The 23,698-nt window shown below is 42.4% G+C and overlaps 1 protein-coding gene across 3 annotated transcripts in view; it reads right to left on the bottom strand.

Annotated features, from left to right (window-relative positions):
• The window catches only part of LOC148346854 (carbohydrate sulfotransferase 15-like), an 85,104-nt gene that overhangs the window by 31,821 nt on the left and 29,585 nt on the right, over positions 1-23,698 (bottom strand). For all 3 annotated transcript variants that reach the window (XM_088323264.1, XM_088323263.1, XM_088323265.1), the window contains one exon: positions 16,201-16,540. In XM_088323264.1, coding sequence (XP_088179390.1) covers positions 16,201-16,540 — 340 coding nt within the window. The remainder of the gene's footprint in view (positions 1-16,200; positions 16,541-23,698) is intronic.

Here is a 23,698-nt window from a genome sequence, read left to right as displayed (position 1 = left end):
AATGCTGCTATCTCCTGGAGAAGGAGATGGACTGCACATGCCAACTGATTTCACAGGTCGTCGAATGTTTGCTATTTTAAAGCAGTTTTTGGGTGTCGCCTTCAATGTGAATGTATACAATAATTTGTAAATAGATAGTTACTTTTAGAGTCATGGGCTTCTTTTTGGTGTCCGCAATTTGGTTGAAATGGAATTACTTTTCAAATGAAGTAACTTGTAACTCTAACTACTGCTGTTCAGCAATGCGTCCGACACTGATCTCCGTTAACTGCGCACCGTAGTTTCAATTAGAAATAGTTTGAGTGGGTGAGTAGAATACAAATAATGAGAAAGCCGGTGGTTGTTAAATGTCATGTTCAGTTTTGGGAATAACATGATTTTGTTTCAGTAGTGGGGAAATCTAACCATTTTTTCCGCGGTTACAACGCCGTTACCGTGATTGACAGTCCAAAGTCGTGCGTTACTTTGAATATATTGAAATCACAAGCCGTAGTGAGTCTACTCTGATCTGTCTGTTTGTAATCCCTGTACATTCGAGATTAGCACCCGTAGGAGCCAAAATGTATGTGTGCCATTCATTGTAATTTTTGTTTTGTCCATGGGGTGGTATGTAAACATTGCATCTCTTGCGTTGTCAGTAGCGCTATGCGAGAGCTGTGCTATGCGAAAGATGATTTGTTGTTAATCCTTGGTTAAAGGGTCTTTTTTTAATGAGGAACAAGATATCTGACGCAAGGTTCAAGAATATTCTGAGCCTCAGATAAAATCTCGGGTTTGAGAAGGGGTAGGATAGTCTGGTTGGCTCCTTAGATGATGGACAAAGACAAAAATTTCATGTTTTTCTCGGTCTTTTAGAATTACATTGCAGTGTTTTTGTCATACCATTCACTCAGTTCAGTTCATATTGTTTTGCAATTGAGTTTTGTTGTGAAAAAAATACCTTTAAATCACTTGCCAATGGGTACATGACAATTTATCTAAGGTTGTGAGAATAATATTACATTTTTTAAGCTCACTTTATATCGTTTAGTGATGATCGTTATTGTCTGATACTGTTATCTGCACCGCTTATCCTCAGTAGGGTCGCGGGGGTGCTGGTGCCCATCCTAGCTATCTCCGGGCAACGGGCAGTGGACACCCTGAACTAGTTGCCAGCCAGTCGCAGGGCACAGAGGGACAGACAATTCGCTCGCTCATTCACACCTATGGACAATTTGGACCGGCCAATTAACCTGACATGCATGTTTTTGGAATTTGGGAGGAAGCCGGAGTGCCCGGAGGAAACGAGGTCCATCCATCCATCCATCCATTATCTTCCGCTTATCCGAGGTCGGGTCGCGGGGGCAGCAGCCTTAGAGGGGAAGCCCAGACGTCCCTATCCCAAGCCAGCTCCTCCAGCTCATCCGACGGGATCCTGAGGCGTTCCCAAGCCAGCCGAGAGACATAGTCTCTGCAGCATGTCCTGGGTCGCCCCCGGGGCTTCCTGCCAGCGGGACATGCCCGGAACACCTCCCAAGGGAAGCGTCTAGGAGGCATCCTTATCAGATGCCCGAGCCACCTCAACTGGCTCCTCTCAATGCGGAGGAGCAGTGGCTCCACACAGAAACCCTCCCGGATGACTGAGCTTCTCACCTTATCTCTAAGGGAGAACCCAGACACCCTGCGCAGGAAACTCATTTCGGCCACTTGTATCCGGGATCGTGTTCTTTCGGTCATGACCAATCTTCCCTCTAATTTTCCACGGGTCTGAGCGTTCACATAAAGTCGGTGAGCAACGCTTGAAACAACAGTGAGCAACCATAATCCCAAGTGTGGCAAGATAATTAATTATCAAACATGTCCAAAACTTGACATCAAGTTACATTTTGCTAAGTTTCCAGCAATGCAAAATTATTTTTCTCTTTTGAACGAATTGACTCATGAACTATTGCAAAGGTACGGCCTACAAATGTCGTTTGTTCTTACAATTCTTTCACAAGATATCAATTTCTTTTTATTTCCTGATATGTTTTGTCGCATAATATTAACATATTTGGGGGCTTATTTAGTCGGTTGTAAGATACAGAACTGTACTTAATCACATTTTTTAGTGGAAGTACAACGTTGGCAACAAGATTCACTTGATATATTTGGAAATTATTTGAATGCAACACAAACTTTTTCTTCTTTTTGAAGATCCGGTTCCGGAATACAATGTCAAGGCTGGCGTTTTTCCGTGGATTCAATCGGGTGAAAAGTACCTTTCCGACGTTGTCCTCCGGATTTGTTCGTCCAGATATGACACCAAAAGAAAGGGAACGCGACAGGGAACTACAGGACGAACTTATGCGCCGTCGGGACGAAGGTGAAGTAAACATTATTAAACGGTGCCTGTATATCGCTCAGGTCTGAGCTCTTTTCATGCCAACGTCGCTATGTTCGAAATTCTGAATTCTATTGATACTAAATTGCAAATTCTACTTATGGGTGATTTTAACTTTCCTGACCTTCACCACAGTTTTCTTCAAAATTCTGATAATAATCTAACTTAAATGTTTAAAAATTTGGTTTCAAATGCTGTTTTTTTTTCAACATGACGATAAACCAACCAGGGAGTCCAATATATTAGACCTTGTGTTTTCTACTGACAGGTATCTGATTAAAAACATTGCCGTTGGGCCGAGTTTCTCTACCAGTGATCACGATTCTGTTACTTTCCAACTCAACCTGGCTCTTAAAAAAGACACCATTGCTCAAAATTACATACATTTTAAAGACTGTGATCTACACGGCATGAGAGACCTTCTGTCCAGAGTCAACTGGTATCTCTTATTTGATAATTGTGGGAATATTGAAGAAATGTGGGCAATATTTAAATCTGTTGTTGACACCTTGATATCTGTATACGTACCCTCGGTTTCTGTTACACCTCACGTCAACCGTGATATAGCTGAATTGCATAGGCGAAAGCAGTTTATTCACAAGCCTTATAAAACATGATCAGTTGGCATACTTGGAAAGTTATCAAGATGCTTCAAGGGAACTGCGGAGGGCCATCAGGCGGGAAAGGGTGGCTGAGGAAAATAAAGTTTTAGAGTCTAATAATACTCGTAAATTCTTCTCATACATCAACCATAAACTAGACTCTAGATCTTTTGAGGATTCACAGCTGCCTGAGGACTGGCTTAGTGCTATTGTTATACCCATTTTTAAAGGGGGGAGCACAAGTGCAGCTAACTTTAGACCTTCACTAGCTGCGTCTGTAAAGTGTTTGAGAGAATTATTTCAGATGCCATATGGAAATTTATACAGGAGCTTTTTACCTTTAAGCAACATGGGTTTAGGTACGGACATTCTACCATGACTAACTTGATAGCTCATTTGAATAATATTACCAGTATGTTTTTCGTTCGCAATATGGCTGGTCATGTTGTTTACTTAGACTTTTGCAAGGCTTTTAATAGTGTCTCATGTCAAGCTTTTACAAAAACTGAAGTGTTATGGTATTAGTGGAAAACTGCTTGAATGGATAACTGCATACTTGTCAAATCGTAAACAATGCGTAAAAATTGACGATGTTCTTTCAGCGTGGTCGGAAGTTTGTAGTGGGGTACCGCAGGGCTCAGTACTAGGACCGTTATTATTCTTGTTTTTTGTGAGCGACCTACTCGAGGTCATTCAAAGTAGTGAAATCTCAATTTTTTCCGATGATGCTAAACTGTCGGCTTTCTTACCAAAAACCCAGGTTGCAGGAACAATTGATTCTCTTCAAAATGACATTAAATAAGTTTTTCTTTGAGCCGAACAGTGGCAACTGCAACTGTCATCTCACAAATGCTTAGCACGGTCATTTATTCATGGTTCTGTTCCGCTGTATAGCATTAATGATCATGATTTGCATGTTGTTACTGAACATAAGGATCTGGGTGTCACTCTTACTTCAAACCTAAAGTTTATCACGCATATCGCCAAAATTACCAACAAAGCCAGTAACGTAGCATCAAACATTTACAGATTTTTTTACAACAAGAACCCAGCATTCTTAGTTCGAATGTTTTGCGTTTATGTTAGACCCGGGTTAGAATATAACAGCGTTGTGTGGAACCCTTACTTAATCAAGGACATCAACCTACTGGAAGGAGTTCAACGACGGTATACGAAGCGGATACCTGCGATGCACAGTTTGTCATATCCGGAAAGACTACAAAGGCTGAACTTGGACTTTTTGGAGCTCCGCAGAATTCGATTAATTTTTGTGTTAAAAGTACTACATGGAACGATCAATGTGCCCTTTGATCAGTTTTTTGAGTTCTGTCGTGTTGATGGTTTACGTGGCCACAGATATAAGTTACAGGTGCCTAGACATACCAGCAACTTGCATGGAAACTTTATTTCTTTCAGGATACCAAAAATTTGGAATTTTTTGCCTGACCGGGTTGTTAGTGCAATTTCGGTGCAAACTTTTAAGCAAAGGTTGGCAGAGATAGATTTTTCAAATTTTCTTAGGGGAGGGGGCGTAAGGTGACCAATATTTTGGCCATGCTCACTCTCAGCATTAGTTTTGTGTCATGTTTTGATTAATGTATCTAACAATACTTTCAATAAACATTACATCTCATCTCATCTCATTACCTACACGGCTTATCCTCAGTAGGGTCGCGGGAGTGCTGGAGCCCATCCCAGCAATCATCGGGCAGTGGGCAGGTGACACCCTGAACGGGTTGCCAGCCAATCGCAGAGCACACGGGGATGGACAACTCACTCGCTCATTCACACCTAGGGACAATTTGGACCGGCCAATTCACCTGAAGTGCATGTTTTTGGAATGTGGGAGGAAACCGGAGTGCCCGGAGGAAACCCACGCAAGCAGGGGGAGAACATACAAACTCCGCACAGGAAGTCTGGAGCTGGATTTGAACCCACGCAGGAGGTTCCCAAGACATGAACTGTGCCGCACATGCGCTAACCACTGCGACGCCGTGCTGCACCATAAACATTACATTACATTATTATTTGGTCATGTTGGGATTAAAAAAGCAAAAACAACCTTAAGAGCCGTTTAGGACCCTTGTGTGCTGGCTAGATTTTCTTGTGCGCTGAGAATGTGCGAGCAGTGCGGACTGAGTACCATGGTCTCGGACTTGGAAGTGCTGATCTTCATCCCGGCCGCTTCACACTCGGCTGCGAATCGCTGCAGCGAGAGGTGAAGATCACGGCCTGAGGAAGCCAACAGCACCACGTCATCTGCAAAAAGCAGTGACGCAATGCTGAGGCCCCCAAACCGGACTCCATCCCCACCAAGGCTGCTCCTAGAAATTCTGTCCATAAAAGTTATGAACAGAATCAGTGACAAAGGGAAGCGCTGGCGGAGTCCAACCCTCACCGGGAACGAATCCGACTTACTGCCGGCAATGCGGAACAGTCTCTGGCACCGGGCATACAGGCACCGCACAGCCTGGAAGACTGTGCAGTACCCCGTACTCCCGAAGCACCCCCAACAGGGCCTCCCAAGGAACACGGTCGAATGTCTTCTCCAAGTCCACAAAACACATGTAGACTGGACAGGCAAACTCCCTCTCACCCTCAAAGACCCTGCAGAGTGTGTAGAGCTGGTCCAGTGTTCCACGGCCAGGACAAAAACCACACTGTTCTGTTCCTCCTGAATCCGAGATTAGGCCTCCTGGCGGACCCTCCTCTCCAGTACCCCTAAATAGACCTTACCAGGGAGGCTGAGAAGTATGATTCCCCTGTAGTTGGAACACACTCTCTGATCCCCTTTCTTAAAGAGGGGAACCACCACGCCAGTCTGCCAGTCCAGAGGCACTGTCCCCAATGTCCACGCGATGTTGCAGAGGCGTGTCAACCATGACACGCCCACAACATCCAGAGCCTTAATGAGCGGATCTTATCGACCCCTGGGGCCCTGCTACCGAGGAGCTTTTTGACCACCTCTGTGACTTCAACCCCAGAGATGCGAGAGCCCAACTCAGAGTCCTCCGGCTCTGCTTCCCCAGAGGAAGACATGTCGGTGGGATTGAGGAGGTCTTCGAAGTACTCCGCCCACCGATTCACAACGTCCCGGGTCGAGGTCAGCAGCGCCCCATCGGCACTATACACAGTGTCGATGGCACACCACTTGCCCCCCCCCCCCAAGACGTCGGATGGTGGACAAGAATTTCCTCGAAGCCGTTCGGAAGTCGGCTTCCATGGCCTCGCCAAACTCCTCCCATGCCTGAGTTTTTGCGTCGGCAACCGCCGAAGCCGCATTCCGCTTGGCCAGCCGATACCTGCTAGCTGCTTCCAGAGTCCCACAGGCCAAGAAGGTCCGATAAGACTTTTTCTTCAGCATGATGGCATCCCTCACCGCCGGTGACCACCAACGGTTCTGAGGGTTGCCGCCGCGGCAGGCACCGACTACCTTACGGCCACAGCTCCGATCAGCCGCTTCGACAATGGAGGCGCGGAACATGGTCCACTCTGACTCAATGTTCCCCGCCTCCCTCGGGACGTGGGAAAAGTTGAATTGAAACTTCTTCTGACAGGGGATTCTGCCAGCTGATCCCAACAGAACCTCACAACACGCTTGGGTCTGCCGGGTCGGACCGGCATCTTCCCCCACCATTGAAGCCAAATCACCACCAGGTGGTGATCAGTTGACATCTCCGCCCCTCTCTGCACCCAAGTGTCCAGAACATGCGGCCGCAGGTCCGACAATACGACGACAAAGTCGATCATCAAACTACGGCCTAGGGTATCCTGGTGCCAAGTGCACATATGGACACCCTTATGTCTGAACATGGTGTTCGTTATGGAAAAACCATGACGGGCACAGAAGTCTAATAACGAAACACCACTCGGGTTCAGGTCAGGGGGGTTGTTCTTCCCAATCGAGCCCCTCCAGGTCTCACTGTCATTACCCACGTGAGCGTTGAAGTCTCCCAGCAGTACGAGGGAGTCCCCAGGGGGCGCACTCTCAAGCATACCCTTACGATACCAACGGTATCACGATTACACTGTATGTAACATCCCACATGCCGACATTTCTTGTGTAAATACCATGTAAATTATAACTATAGCCTTATCCCCCTTGTTTTATAACCTCATCTTCTCTGTTCCTTTATCTTCTTGGCTCATACCTCACTGTGAATGTGTAAAACTGGAGTGTCATGCCCAATTTCGTTGTCACAACATGTTAACCCATTTTGTAACAATGACAATAAAGGTATATTCTATTATATTCTATTCTAAGGACTCCAAGAGGGGTGGGTACTCTAAACTGCTATTTGGTGCATAAGCACAAACAACAGTCAGGACCCGTCCCCCCACCCGAAGGCGGAGGGAGGCTACCCTCTCGTCTACTGGGGTAAACCCCAATGTACAGGCGCCGAGCCGTGGAGCAACTAATATGCCCACACTTGCTCTGCGCCTCTCACCACGGGCAACTCCAGAGTCGAAGAGAGTCCAACCCCTCTCGAGAGGACTGGTACCAGAGCCCAAGACGTGCGTGGAGGTGAGTCCGACTATATCTAGTCGGAATTTCTCAACCTCACGCACCAACTCGGGCTCCTTCCCTGCCAGAGAGGTAACGTTCCATGTCCCAAAAGCCAGTTTCTGTTGCCGGGGATCGTCGCTCCAAGGACCCCTCCCTTGACCGCATCCGACCCCTTTGGCCCCTCCTACAGGTGGTGAGCCCATGGGAAGAGGGGTCCCACGTCGTCCCCGTGGGTAAAGGTCCGGCCAACCAGGCGCTCGCCAGCGGACCCCACCTCCAGGCCTGGCTCCAGAAGGGGGCCCCGGTAACCCGTGTCCGGGCGAGGGAGATTGAGGACCAATGTTTTTGCTCGTCATAAGGGGTCTTCTGATCTGCGTTTTGTCTGGCCACTCACCTAGAACCTGTTTGCCATGGGTGATCCTACCAGGGGCTTAAAGCCCCCGACAACATAGCTCCTAGGATCATTGGGACACACAAACTCCACCACCACGATAAGGTAGCAGATCAAGGAGGAGGGGATTGACAGGACTGTGTTTAAATAGGGACAGTAAGCCAATCAGAGTCCGCAAAGAGACGAGGTCACGTTTTTATATTTTCAATTTTTATTGAAATCCTTGTATTTTTTGTGCACACTAGTTTCTTTAATATTTTATTTTGTGCATTGCCTTATTTACTTTGCAATTACAAGTTATCTCACCTGTTTACTCTTTTTATGTTGGGACCATTAAAATTTCACACTTCATGTAAGCTATTGATATTATTTATATTTCATATGTTCAGTTAATTTTTTGTATTTGTTTCTTTAATTCAACGTTTCTTATTTTGAATGTGCAAATCCTTTATTTAATACTCCTAATTAAGTATATTTAATGTGGAATATCTTTATTTAAATAATTAACTAAAGACAAAGCTATTTCTTGTGAACATATTTACACTAGCAGTGGACCTTCTGTAATGCATGGGGGAGCGCCACCTAAAATCTTCCATAAGGCGTTGATTAAGGCAGGAAGGCTTTAAGCGTATTTATCTTATCTGTAGGCATTATCGTGCGTTTTGGAGTAAATATTTTACACGCTTGGATTCTATGGATTGTCATGGATGTAACAAAGCCATTTTTGTGGATGTTCAACTAATTTAATGACGGCCAGGGGATCTAATTGGAATGTAAGGCTGGCTTTGTGTCATGATTACTGATGTGCATCACCTGTGCCCGATCATTTGGCGGCAACCGCTGCAGACTCTGATTGGCTTACTGTCCCTGTTTTAACACAGTCCTGTCAATCCCTTGTTGTCAGTCCGTCTGCGAACCTCTGTTTATACAAGGCAAGCCTTTTTTTGACCCTGACTCCCGCCTGTCCCGTTTTTGCTCCCATTTGTCTCTGGCTACGACTCGTTTTGCTCCCGACCATGTCTGCTCTCCGTCCCGGCTTACAACCCATTTTTGATCCCGACTACGTCTACTCTCCCGTCCTGGCTTATGACTCGTTTCCGACCCCGGCCACGCTTTGCTCTCCCAGTCCCGGCTACCGCTCTTTTTTCCGCCCCCGACACCACCATCGCTCGCTACGGAAGATCCACTTCCCTGTTCGGATCAGAATCCGAGTTGTAGAGCGACTTGCTTCCCGCGTCCAGCGAACCCCGGATCATGGGCGCAGCCCTTCCTCTTTCTTTCAATAAAACTTGTGGTTACGCAATTGGGTCTTGTTTCCCTTCTGGTCCTAACGCTTTGTAGTTTTCGGGGATCTTGTTTCAGACTGATCGTGATGTTTCTGCTATAAATACATTTTAAAACTATTTTAATTAAAGTGTTGGGCATGTTACTTTAACAATGTGTTAATGTATCCTGCTCAACACTGGTACCTAGTAACTGTTTTTCAGCAATGCACTCTGCACTGATCTCTGGTGACTGCGCTTCGAAATTCAATTGAAAATGAGAGTAATTCGAATACCTCGGTGTGGCTATATGTTATACTTCGCGAACAAAATTTTGGGGAAAAATTCCAGCAAACGTTCCCCAGAGACATCATTATCCCGGGTGTCACATCGCAAGGTGGAATGATGGCGGGAGACACCAAGTGCCAAAGGGATTCTTTTTCATCCTTCCTTGTTTCATCCTATTGCTTTTTGATAGTGCTGAGCGGCATCGTCAACGCTGAGGAATATCAAGACTCGAAATATCATGTATAATACATTCCCAGTCAGGATCAGAATCACCTTTATTATCATCAGATGTCCATACAATATAAAAACTCATGGGTAGAAAAAAAAAAAATTCACCTCTAATAAAAAGTATTTAAATCTAAAACCATACACAACCGTAATATTGCACTTAGACTGGGATATTGCACTTAAAACTGTAACAGTCAATGTGACAATTGAATAATATTCCATTCCACAAAGTTATGAAAATAAAGTCAAGTGTAATTAAGGAAACTGTCACGGTTGCCATGGCGCCCAATGGGCCCCGCACGTGTGGCGCCAGCTGCAGCTCATTGACAGATTGGTTCCCTGCGATTTAAACCCAGTCCTGTCACTGTCCTTTGGTCAGTCCGTCTGCGAATCTCCGTGTATACTAGGCAAGCCTTTTTTGACCTTGACTCCCGCCTTTCCCGTTTCTGCTCCCGGCTACGACCCGTTCTGATTCCGACCACGTCTGCTCTCCCGTCCCGACTTACGACCCGTTTTCCCTCCCGACCACATCTGCTCTCCCGTCCTGGCTTACTACCCGTTTCTGACCCAGACCACGTTTTTGCTTTCCCAGTCCTGGCTACCGACCAGTTTTTCCATCCCTGACACCGCCATTGCTCGCTACGGAAGATCCAATCCGAGTACGAGAGCGACTTGCTTCCCACGTCCGCAAACACCGGATTGTGGGCGCGCAAAAACTATTCAAGTGTTGATTATTATTTTTGAGCAATAGATTAAGAGAAAATAACAAACATCTATTCATGTATTAAACACAATTATGTATTTATATTTATATTGATTTATTTAACAGGAAATACAAAAAACTAAATTCCAATTTATGGATTTTACAAAGCAAATAGCAAATAATGTGCCGCTTTTTAAGCTAGCTATCTGGCTACCTTTTTAGCTCTGTTGTAGCCATCTTCCCTTCTTTGTGTGTGGTTGGCTTTTTACATGTTTGTGCATGCTATCCAGCTTAAATTTTACCTTTTTTGTTAGTCTCAAGCAAAATTTTGGCCTCCTATTGAGATACCTATCTTGCTTTTTAGCTTTCTATGTGGCTATTTAGTCAACTTTTTACTAGTTAAGCTAGTTATCTAGCTTCCCTTTAGTCTTTTAACTTTCTATCAAACTATCAAACTACCTTTTAGCTATTTAGCTAGCTTTTTCAAAATTTTACATGCTATCTAGCTAATATTTGTGTCACGACCAGAAGGGAAGTAGAACCCAGATGCGTAACGTTGATCAAGTTTATTGATATATAAAGGAAAGGCAGCGCCCCCGATCCGGTGCTCGCTGAACGCGGGAAGCAAGCCGCTCACAGAATCGGAACGTGCTCCGAATGCGGAAGTGGATCTTCTGGAGCGGTAGATCGTAGTGTAGTAGACGGAAAAACAAGTCGTTTTTCCGTCAAAACGTGGTCCGGGTCAAAAATCGGGTCGTAGCAGGAGACAAACAGGGAAATCAGGTAAAAACGGGTGGAAAACGGGTGAAAAACGGGACCGACGGAAGTCAGAGTCAAAAATGCTTGCCTTGTGAAAACAGGTTTGCTGACGGACTGACCCCAGACGAGTGAAAGGACTGAGCTTAAGTAGGATGGGGAACCAATGAGGTAGCCAGCAACAGCTGGCGCCCAATAAGCAGGCACAGGTTAGTGTCTTCCGTCATCATGAAATTTGACCTTTTTCGTTAGTTATCAAGCTAAACTTCGGCCTCATTTCTAGCTAGCTACCTAGCTTTTTTATTAATTTATCTGGATATCCCTAGCTCCCTTTTGTTTTGTTTTTATCAATTCACCTTTCTAGCTAACTATCAAGCAGACTTTTGAGCTATTTAGCAATTTAGCTAAGTTTCTGTTTTAAAAATGCATATCACACTGGGTGCACTTTGCAGTAATTCCTAAAAAAAGTATCTCTCAGCTCGAAAACGTTTGGGGACCCACGCTGTACATACTACAGATGGTGGTTATATTTTTAATATGTGCCATGTCACAGATACAAAAGAAGTGCTGTGACCAGACAACTCAAGGATATTAAAGTATTGTTAAAAGTAAGCAAAAAAAAAACCTTGACGGATTAAATTAAATCAAATTTTTAAGTGTCCCTCTGAAGTCAGCGTTGCGTGCAGAGTGATCAATGCATTAATTAAGTTTTGTGAGTCTGATTGTCACCAGGGCTGCAGTCAAAAGCGATTCTGACCCGACTCAGAAATATTGCAATGACATTACAATGACATTTAAGTTTTCTTTAAAGCAATACATTTTCTTCTTGATCTTTTTTTGTTTTTCATCTACTTTTATTATTTATTTTAATGTACTCACCAACTTAAATTCGTCAAATAACTACAAGGTATTTCATTTGACTTGCCTTAATACCATTGTTTCTCAAATAGCAGAGCTGGCCACCCTGCGGGGGCGCGGGGCTCAGTCAAGGTTGGCGCAGGGGCGATTGACTTTTGGGATTTTTTTTTTTTAAATTTCCCAGAATAGTGTGCACTTGCACCTCCACTACACTAGAGTGCAGTGGCGTTCTCTTTGGTATAGAGTTCTGTTTAGATTTATCCTCCATGCAATTCAAAGAGCCCCAAATCTCAGCATTTAGTATGAAATGTAGACCACCGTGGAGTAGACCCTCAAGTGACCGCATGAAAAAAATATTCAGACGAATGCGGAGACAGGCTGAGAAAGACGGGTTAGGAAACAAAGAAAGGTGTCCTCCTGAAAGTCAAGATGAAAGAGTTTGATGAAGCAAACGTATCATTTCACTGCGATCACAGAGAGAGACTGTTAAAGATCAGTGTGCTTTCTAAGTTTAAATGCTGGCAAAGGACAGCATGAAGCCCAAAAAAAATGAAGCTGTCACTTTACTACCTACCCAATTATGCTAATAAGAAGCTATGAAAGGAGGTGACGTGTTACCAACAAATATCAAGCAATCGCTGTTTTGTCCCCACATATATTATGTGATCGCTTGAGAAAAAGATCATTCTTGGGGACGCAAAGGATTTCTTCTTCTGAGTTGGAGGTGGGCAGGGGGCTGTTGGTGACAAAATAAAATTGAGAAGCTCTACCAATTAAATTTAGTTGACTGTATTTGCCGATCTATAGGTCATTCTGGAGTATAAGTCGCACCAGCCAAAAAATGCATAGTGAAGAAGGAAAAACATGAATAGGTTGCATTTTTGGAGGAAATGTATTTGACGATATACTAACGTTACAAGTATTTGCATATCTAACACACGCTCAAATATGTCTTGCTGGGGTAACATATTAGGAGTTAAACAGATACTGGCAGAACTCTAGCATAAAGAACATGCTTACCAAATTATCTGGTTCACTCCGAATCACTAAATCAAATTAAATATAACAAACAGTATTCTTCATCAATCTAGTGCCATCTCTCTTTGATTGCGGTTGCAAGGTCATCTTTGCAGGTTTGAGCCTTGCTGTTGGCATTTTTTTTCAATTTCCATCACAGGTTTTCAATTGGGTAGAGATCTGGGCTATTTTCCGGCCATCACATTGGCTGGATGCATCTTTCTCCAATAAATGCTTTTACAGTTTTTGCTCTGTGGCATGATGCATTGTCATCTTGGAAAATGTGCCAATCAAATGGTGAATAAGAATTCAATTGTAAATCTTTATGTGTGATGAGTTTATTCTGTTAATATTGGACACCTGTAAATGAGGTACCGTAGGATGCCAGTACGTTATTTTGACTTTTGTTGCACACCGTTTTTTCGTTGATTGACATATACATGATTGGCACTATCGGCCAATCTTGTTTCTTTTCTATGATTTCTACTCCCTTTGGGGTGTATTTACTTTTGTAACCTAAGAGATGTATTAAAAAGAAAGAACTCAGGAGAGTGACTTTAGAACAGGTTGGACTTTCTGATCTGAAAGCTTCTCTACAAATCCAGTGACCAGCTTTCCTGTGCGGAGTTTACATGTTCTCCCCTAGGCAACTTTCCTCTAGGCTAGACATATCCAAAGTCCGGCCTGGGGCCCAAATGTGGCCCGTGGTCAATTATCATCCGGCCCGCAGCCTCCGTCATAAAATCAATAACGCCTGACCCGCGTGTAGAATTATGTACCAGTAATACATTGAGCAGCAGCGCTGTTTCCTGCGTGTTCTAATGCTGCCATCTAGCGGTTCAAATAGGAACAGCAAATTAGTATGTGAGGCCCCCAACTTTTCTAAAATGGCGGCAATTAACAAAATGAGAAAAGTTGTCTGCGAGGGCCGACAGTTCAAGGATGGGTGGAAATTACTTAACAACTGTCTCCGCCTCATTTGTAAGGAGACAGTGGCTGTTTTTAAAGACTTCAATGTGAAGCGACAATACCAAACAAAACATGCTGACGCATATGACAAGATCACAGGTAATGAATGCAGCGAGAAACTGAAACATCTTGAAGCTAGCTTAATGTCACAGCAGCAATATTTTACAAAAGCTCGAGAGTCAAACGGGAATGCTACAAAGGCTAGTTACAAGGTAGCAGTGCTGATCGCAAACCATTGCAAACCTTTCACTGATTGTGAATTTTTCAGAGACTGTGTGATGACAATGGTAAAAAAATATCTGTCCTGAGAAGCAGTAAGAGTTTGCCAAAGTCTGCCTGGCACGTAACACTGTGGCGCGCAGGATTGAGGGGGTGTCATCGGGCATCAAAAGACAATTGGGAGTCAGAGGAAAGGAGTTTGACTTTTTTTTCTCTAGCTTGTTTGGGTCGACATATTTGTGTGAGAAGACATTCTCGGTTATGAACTTAAATAAGAGCTATGTGAGGACACGGCTATCGGACTCTCACTTACTAGACATCTTGCGCATCAATACTACTGCCATTGAGCCAGACCTGGCCTTTGTTCTGCACTCCAGATCTCAGTTTCACCCATCACACTAATGCGGACAAGTCATCATTTTTCATTGAGGGGGGTTATGTTTGTTTATTATTCTGGAGTAAAAGCCAGCAGGTTTGGACTGTAGGGTACGCACAAAGCACGCTACACCGCCAGTGCGCACATCACATCATCATTTATAGTTACTGTCATATTTTAAATGAGCCCTGCACATGTTGATATGACAATTTCTCTGTAATTGTGTTTAAAAATTCTGTAAATATTAAAGTGCCACGGTGAGATTTTTTTTTAATGTTTCATATGTAATTTTCACCCAAGAGTACAATTGCTTCTCTTCAACTGTTACAAAAAAGTTAATTAAAGTGTTTTAAAAAAAGTGAAGTTCAGTGAATATTTAATTTCAATTTTCAATGTCAATTGAATTTTGATATGCATGTTTCAAACGAACCAAAACATACAGTATGCTTAAGATAGCTGAAATTAAAATAAAAAAGCAAATGTGAAACACAGAACGGCTCGCTGAAATGTATTTAAATTAATTGCTGTTATATGTAAAGAACGTCCGCCATGGTTGGCCCCCCCTACATTTTTGACACACCAAATCTGACCCCCTTTGCAAAAAGTTTGGACACCCCTGCTCTAGGCACTCCGGTTTCCACACACATTCCAAAGACATGCATGGGAGGTTGAGTCCAAATTGTTCCTAAGTGTGAATAAGCGAGTTGGTTGTCTTTCTCTGTGTACCCTGTGACTGGCTGGCAACCGGTTCAGTGTGTCCCCTCCTCACTACCATAAGATGGCTGGGATGGGCTGCAGCACCCTGCGACCCTACTGAGGATAAGTGGTGCAGGTAATAGATAAATACATTTATCAATCGTATTTCTTTAACTTAATCCAAACAAATAACCATATTGTAATTCATTAATATAGTAACACAGTTAAACTTGAGGTGGTATCATACAATAGAGTATATTCATGTTGCAAAGGGGATCCAAAATCAGTTATTTTGATAGTAGGCCAATATTGCTAATATAGTTACATACAGCATGTGTTGCGTTTATCATAAGGCCTATATAACATTTTTAATTTTTGGGGGGGCTCTTGACAAACCTGTTTTGTTTTGTTTTGGGTCCAAAATGGTTCTTTCAACAAAAGTACTGGGACTTTGAATGTGCTATTTAACTTATTAATTTCATCTATAGTATTATTATTATATTGCTTATGAGGTTCATACTTAAATTTACCTTAATTTTTAAATTAAATGTAATGTAGTTTTGATTGGGTGAACATTGGTGATCTGATTGAATGGTTGTTTAAAAAATAAATCAATAAATAAGTTTGCCACAACTTGTAGTTTTTTCACCTTGTACTATTTTTTTCCCTTTACTCAATAAATTATTTGTACGATTACTTTTTACTTCAACTTGACTCATATTATTCTGAAGTAACAGTACTTTTACTTGAGTCCAATTTTTACCTTCTCTACCCACCTCTTACTGTGCCTCACCAGAAACGAACCCCACCTCAACACACTGCAAAGTATAAGTATATGTTTATGTCGGTGCATTCTAGGAACTGGTTGCAATAAAATCTCATAACACTCTACTAATCATCTCCGATTTAAATACAGGCTTTTTTTAACAAGTTCCCTAATAAATTCGAAACATCTGGCCAACTCACCAAACCTCTTGCGGGTCCACCAGTGGGGCTCTTTGACGGTGGAGAACTTAACATCAGGGTGCAGCCGCAGGCAGTCGTAGAGATCTGTTGTGCCGCATTTGGGCTGTCCGATGATGTAGAAATAAGGCAAGCAGCGGATGCGGTACAGCTTGCCATCGTGGCTCTGTAAATGCCTGGGGAAAGCGGTCCTCAAATTCTGGAAGACGGCACGGAAGCTGCGTGCATAGCTCGTGTACAAATTGTCTCGGTACGGGTCCAAGGTGGAGTTGCCGGTGTACTCCTCGTACCAGCAGGGGTTGCGGAAATCAGAGAGGAATTGGCGGGGGATGACTGAAAACATCTAAAAGGACACAATGAATTTTGTTGGGAATATTACGTTAGGAAAGTAATTATAGTTACTCACTACATCTTCAAAAAATGACCGATTTAATAATTGAATTACTTATAGATCAGGGGTCAGCAACCTTTTTGGTGTGGGGTACCACTTTTAAATTTCCCAGTAAATCAGTGTGCCACATTTTTTTAATATCCAACACAGCTGTCATTTTACACCAGTCCAAATATACAATATGGATATACATTTTAATCGTATAACTCAGTGTTTTTCAACTCCTATTGAACCAAGGTACACTTTTATTTATAAAAAAGTTCCAAGGCACACCGTCCGTCGAAATGTTTGAAAATAAAGTTGTCAAATATTTCACTGTACTACCTCATAAGCAGATAATTAGTACATAAAAATAAGAAAATAATACTTAAAATAAAAAGGAATGATTTGCTTTGTTTTTATTTGTTACAGTGCAATCTTAAACCACTTTGTTAAACAAATTAATTATTAAATGTACTGTGCTACCTCAACAGAAGATAATTAGTACATAAAAAGTATATAAAAATCTACTGCCACCTACTGATATGGATGACTGTTACAGTTCCTCGTCTGAAAATTGCAAAAATACTGAATAATGGCCTGATTTTTTTGAAAGATAAAATTGGGCAAATTCCAGCGGCATACGAGACAAGGTCTCACGACACACTAGTGTGCCCCAGCACACTGGTTGAAAAACACTGGTATAACTGACCAATTTATCTTCCACTATTCTTGTTCATCAATCAACTAAAAGTGGAACGGCCTGTAGCCATCATTGACTTTTTGCCACAAGAATTAACCAGAATCAACCATTCTTCATTAACAATGAACTACAATCAAAAACAAGTGCTATGGACAGCTACCACACCATTCATCAGTAATATCTTGTTGCGGAAAATATCAAAACTTGAAATAACAGCAGCAAAGCAGAAGGCACGCGCGCGCACACACTCATACATACACACACGCGCTTCTTTAAAATATTCGCCATCAGTAAATGGTTTTCTGTGCTTTGCTATGCAGGGAGCAATGTGATAGCTTGCTTCAGTGGAGGTAGTTTTAGCAGCGACAATGGTTGTCAGGGTCTGTGTTTGTTTGTTGTACCTGGACACAACGCGTTTTAATGTCTGCGCCTTGTCAGACTCATCCTTGAATTCATGTTCATGTTTTGTCTCGTAATATGACGCTTAACACTTGCCGTGCGAGGTACAACGCTCTTGAGGCATAATGCACAAAACAGCATGGTCATTTTTTGCAGAAAGCCTCATTTGTCTGTCCACGCTGGCTGGAAAGAACGAGCTGTTTTCGCTCGAGGAGCCGTCATGATTTGTTCATTTATCGCGCGTGTTTTGTTGGCTGGGTTAAAACACGGATCTCTACTCCACTCCTCAGTGCCGCGCAGACACACGCTCACAAACAGAGCAGAGGAGAAGGGGCGCTAACGTAAAGCCTCTAAATAGCACGGTGCGCAACTGAAAATTTCAGGTAAAAATGCTGCTGGCACGCGAGTCATAGGCTGCCGACCCCTGCTCTATGGTACAAGTAATGAGTTAACTTTGCCACAACTTTGGTGTGTTATTGGGTCATCATAATGCTGACAGTGCTCCAGTGTCTCCTTTCACAAACCTCTGAGCCAATTACAAAGCAGGTGCAATTAAACTGAGACTGTCATTGAACAGACAGGAAGTTGTGTTATAAAACCTTGTAATAATGATTGCACCTCACCAGCAACAGATTTATCCTGGACTTGAAGTGCAACAAAAGTAAACAGTAAACAAAATAATAAAATAATGGTCAGGATGTACTCAAACACACACAAAAACATACGTAAACAAGCACGAAAATGTTCATGAAAACGCACAAAAAACGTACTAAAAACACATTAAAACGTAGGTAAATAGACAAAGCGTACGTAAATACACATAAAAACATAAATTCACAGTACGTATATAAATCCACACAAAAACGTACGTAAAACCACAAAGCATACGTGAATGCACACAAAAGCGTACATCATACACAAAACAAACATAAAAACATCAAACATGCGTAAATACATACAAAAACGTAGAGAAATAAAGATTTATCCTACACTTAAAATATGAAAATAAGAAATGTACATAAACATGCGCAAGAACATATGTAAACATGCACTGACATTCACAAACACACAAAAAAACATACACAAAAGCCCCAAAAATTCCACGTAAACACACAGAAAAAGTTTGTGAACAAAACATACGTAAATATGCACAAAAATGTAGGTAAGCACAAAACGTACAGATTTATACATTCAACTTACACTTGGAGTGCAATAATAATAAACAGTAAACAACATTATAAAATATATAAGGTAGGATATAAAATCAGTGTGTACGTAAACTCACACAAAAACGGACGCAAACAAGCACAAAAAGTATATAAACACATTAAAGGTATGTAAATACTGTCAAGAAACGGAACAGGATCAGGACCCGAATGCGTGAGTCATACACGTTAGGCAGGCAGCGGTCGGCCGTGGAAAGACAGGAAGCCAGAGACCGACGAGCTCGATTCCAATTGCCCGAGCAGATATTGGACAGATGGGGTCGATACCGGACAGTACGGGACAGACAGGATTGACAATGAAACAGGATATCAAAATTAAACAGGACAACTAGACGGGAACGAAAATTGGAGAGAATATTAAACAGTACAAAATAAACGGAACCAATACCGGACAGGAAATACCGACAGGAAAACAAGACCGAGTCGGAACCCACGTCGTGCGGGGCAGAGGTTTGTTGACAGGCTGACAAAGGAAGAGTGAGAGCACTGAGCTTAAATAGATAGAAAGCCAATCTGTCAACGAGCCGCAGCTAGCGGCACACGGGCAGGGCCAATTGGGCGCCATGGCAACCGCGATAAATACACACAAACGTAAGTAAACATTCTAAATGTACGCAAACACACAAAACCAACATAAATACACAGAAAACGTACGTAAACATAAAAATGTAGGTAAATACACACAAAAACATAAGATTATCCTACTATTGAAGTGCAGCAAAACAAAAACTGTAAACAATAAAAGTAAAATAAAATAACAATCGGCATGTACGTAAACACACACAAAACCATACGTAAACACTCACAAAAACATACGTAAACACGCACAAAGGTGTTCATAAACGCATCAAGCATATGTAAATACACACAAAAATGTAGGTAAACAAGCACAAAAAGTATATAAACACATTAAAGGTATGTAAACAGACACAAAAACGTACGTAAACGTACTAAATGTACGCAAACACACCAAATAAACATGAATACACACAAAAAGGTACAGATTGTAAGGTTTTAACATTCACTAAACTGAAATCTGACTCCGAAGACACTTCACGTGTCTTGTCTAATTCCTTATAGTTGGAGCATATTCAAAAGTCGGAGAAACGACGAGTGTCATCCACATATCAATTTTTTTAGCCGAATTAAAGAGTTGAACAAATCGGATCATTTTTCATTGCCAATTACAATCGTGTGGAGAAAGACGATGAGGTTCCGGGGTCTCCCCATCTTATCACACATGCCGATGAAATGTTCACGCCCCATGACCAAGCCTCTTGCAGATTGGTCTGCGCCGTGTTGATGCAAATTTCCCAATAGTCCTTTGAAGCTTGGGAGAAGGGTGATAGGTCATCGCCCTACCCCCCAGGCGAGGTGATAAATCATTGTTATCTGCACAGACTGAAAACCAAAGACACATTCCAAAGCAAAGGCTTTTTACGACACCCTTCTGAAGAGTTGCACTCAAGGCTGATGTCAAACTTGGGACGAGTATTTTTGATTATAAGTGGAATAAAACAGCGTATAAAATAGTATATAACTTCATGATGTATAGATTTATCCTACACTTGCAACAAAAATAAACAGTACAAATTAGTATAAAATAACACTTACAATAATGTTCATAAACACGCACAAACATTTACGTAAACATGCACAAAATGTACATCAACATGCACGAAAATGTACCTGAACACATCAAATGTACGTAAATACACACAAAAACGTAGGTAAACACACAAACCATTTGTAAACACACACAAACCATTTGTAAACACACAAAAACGTACATAAACACACCGAAAAGATGTAAATTCTCACAAAAATGTACGTGAACACATAAATCATACGTAAACTCAGACCAGGTGGAAGCATTGATTGGCTTGGAGAAGGTTGGGTCCCACCAGGCTGTATTTGCCACAGGAAATGGTGCCCCCACGACCCTAGTGGTTACGGTTTCCACCAAATACACAATAAAGCCTACAGGCGTTTAGATTTATCCTACACTTGGAGTGCAACAAAAAAAACAGTAAACAAAATAGTGAAATAACAATTGGCATGTACGTAAAGACGCACAAAAACTTACGTAAACACGCACAAAGATAAACAAAAAAAACACACAAAAATGTACATGAACACGGAAAACATACGTAAACACCCAACATACGTAAATACACACGAAAACGTACAGCCGTATAGATGTATCCTACACTTGAAGTGCAACAAAAAGAAACAGTAAACAATAAAATGGAAACACAATCAGCATGTACATAAGCACACAAAAACATACGTAACCGCACATAAAAATGTGCGCTAAAACACACAAAAGTGTACGTAAACACCCACAAAAATGTATTTAGAAACAAACAAAAATACACGTGAACGCACCCAAAATAATTTAAGAATTACAGTGCATTTAATTGCTTCAATCAAATCAAAAAATGCAATGAAGAAATCGAAAGAAATTTTGGGCCATCTTTATTTTGAGGTTTTTCAAAAACAACATATTGTGAGGACCAGAACGGAAACAGGACCCACTTGCGTTACGTTTCTCACGTTTTATTAGAGGAAAGAGAAAGGGCTGCGCCCACGGTCCAGTGTTCACTGGACGCAGGAAGCAAGTCGCTCTTGTACTCGGATGGTGCTACGAACGCGGAAGTGGAACTTCCGTAGTGAGCGATGGCGGTGACGGAAAAACAGGTCGGTAGCCGGGATTGGGAGAGCAAGGCATGGTCGGGGTCGGAAGCGAGTCGGAAGCCAGGACGGGAGAGAAGACGTAGTTGGGGACAAAAAGAGGTCGTAAGCCGAGACGGTAGAGCAGACGAGTTCTGGATTAAAAGTGGTCGCAGCCGGGGAAGGACGGAAGCAAAAAACAGGACAGGTCGGAGTCAGGATCGAAAAGGGCTTGCCTAGTGTTCACTGAGGTTGCTGACGGACTGACAAAAGGGGACAGACCGGACTGGGTTCAAATACTGACCGGGAGCCAATCAGAACCCGCGGCAGTTGGCGCCAAAGGAGCGGGCACGGCTGAGTCACATCAGCATACCTGTCAACCTATACGGTTTTGGAGGACAAAGTATGTTTTTTATGCATTTTAAGACGAGTATGACGTACAAGGAAATCTGTACGGAAAATCGCAAATTTGTCAATCGAATGCGTCTGCCGCCTGGGGATTTCCCATCATCCGTCATTCAGAAAAAAAAAATATATATATGGTGTACGATTATTTTGTATTTTGTACGGGAAAATACGACATGGAGCCGTGGAGGTTGACAGGTATGCATCAGTAATCATGACACATAGATGGAAGGTGCATAACGTACACATTATATGGGCTAAAAACAGAGTCAATAAAATGCAGCATTTATCATTACAAATAAACTGGCAACCTTTTAAAAAGGTAAAGTATATAAAAACACACTTATACAGTTTGACCTCTGAGCAAATGCAAAACAAGACAGTGCAAGAGCAAAATGCAGCAGCATTCCCTGAATATCAAGCATTTGCTGAACGATGATGACGTCAGTCATTTTTTCCATGCATCCCATTTTCAGTCTTATTTTATTTTTGTTCTTAAACTCTGCTTAAACTATGCACATAAGTGTTCTTCTGCACATAAGTGATTAATAACTCCTTCATGTTGTCACCACTTTTGAACGGTTTCCATGCTTTATTATCTCCCCGGTTGCAACAAAACTTCAGGGGTTAGTGGAGTTTAAAGATGTAATCCACTTCTGAAATTGATTTTGTTCTCCTCTAACTTTTCCAGAAGTGGTGCAATCGCACTTTTCCTCACTTCCAACAGGTGACAGAAAGGAGTGGGTTTGAATAGGGACGGAGAGAGGCAGGAGAAGAGGGTCATTTTCTTCAGTATCTTACTAACCAAAATACATTTTTAGGTTTTATAAAAATCTATTGTTCTATTAAATTCTAATAGCGTTTATTTTTCCACTGTGCCGTCAACGTTTAATTTCTTTAAACTTTCACACAAAGCAACCTCCCGCGACCCTAATAAGGATAAGCGGTACAGCTAATGAGATGAGAGATGAGAGACAAAGCAACCTGCAATACAAGAATACACTATACATTTAAAAAAAAAATCTAATTCCCTGAATAACACTGGAAACAGTGCACTTCTTTTCATTGCACTCGTGAGAAAATGCGGTTTTTTTCATTGGAAATATCCAGCGGTACACCACCAGTCGGTGTCATTGCTCTCCGGTAGATCTAAATGAAAGACAGCTTATGCTAGACTGCACAGGCACACACAATGGTACGACAATTAATTACACTTGCTGCTTTAGATATGGTTTAACTTGATTTTTGTCACAACATGAGTACAATATTGTCCAAATTGTCATGATAACTGATGTGAATCACCTGTGCCCGTTCATTTGGCGCCAACTGCCGCGGGTTCTGATTGGCTCCCCTTCACTATTTGAACCCAGTCCTGTCAATAATAATAATAATAATAATAATAATAATTTCCTTTGTATTGTCATTCTTTGTAACAATGTACACAGAACGAAATGTCGATACACCTGACCCGTTGTAGCGAGTCGATGCAGCCGCAGCCAGAGGGCGCCGCCATTATACCAATTAGGTATGTCTCGGTCGAGGCGCGAACCAGCGACCTCCCAGTCTCAAAGCGGGCACACTACCATCTAGGCTAATCCCCTGTTGTCAGTCTATCTGCGAACCTCAGTGAATACTAGGCAAGTCTTTTTCGACCCTGACTCCCACCTGTCCCGTTTCTTCACCCGTCCGTCTCCAGCTATGACCCGTTTTGCTCCTGACCACGTC

The sequence above is a fragment of the Urocampus carinirostris genome, chromosome 19 (genome assembly GCF_059441175.1).
Source record: "Urocampus carinirostris isolate Australia breed hairy pipefish chromosome 19, RoL_Ucar_1.0, whole genome shotgun sequence".
Classification (NCBI taxonomy): Eukaryota; Metazoa; Chordata; class Actinopteri; order Syngnathiformes; family Syngnathidae; genus Urocampus; species Urocampus carinirostris.
Note: the sequence above shows the minus strand (reverse complement) of the source record. Positions and strands in the feature narration are given on the sequence as shown.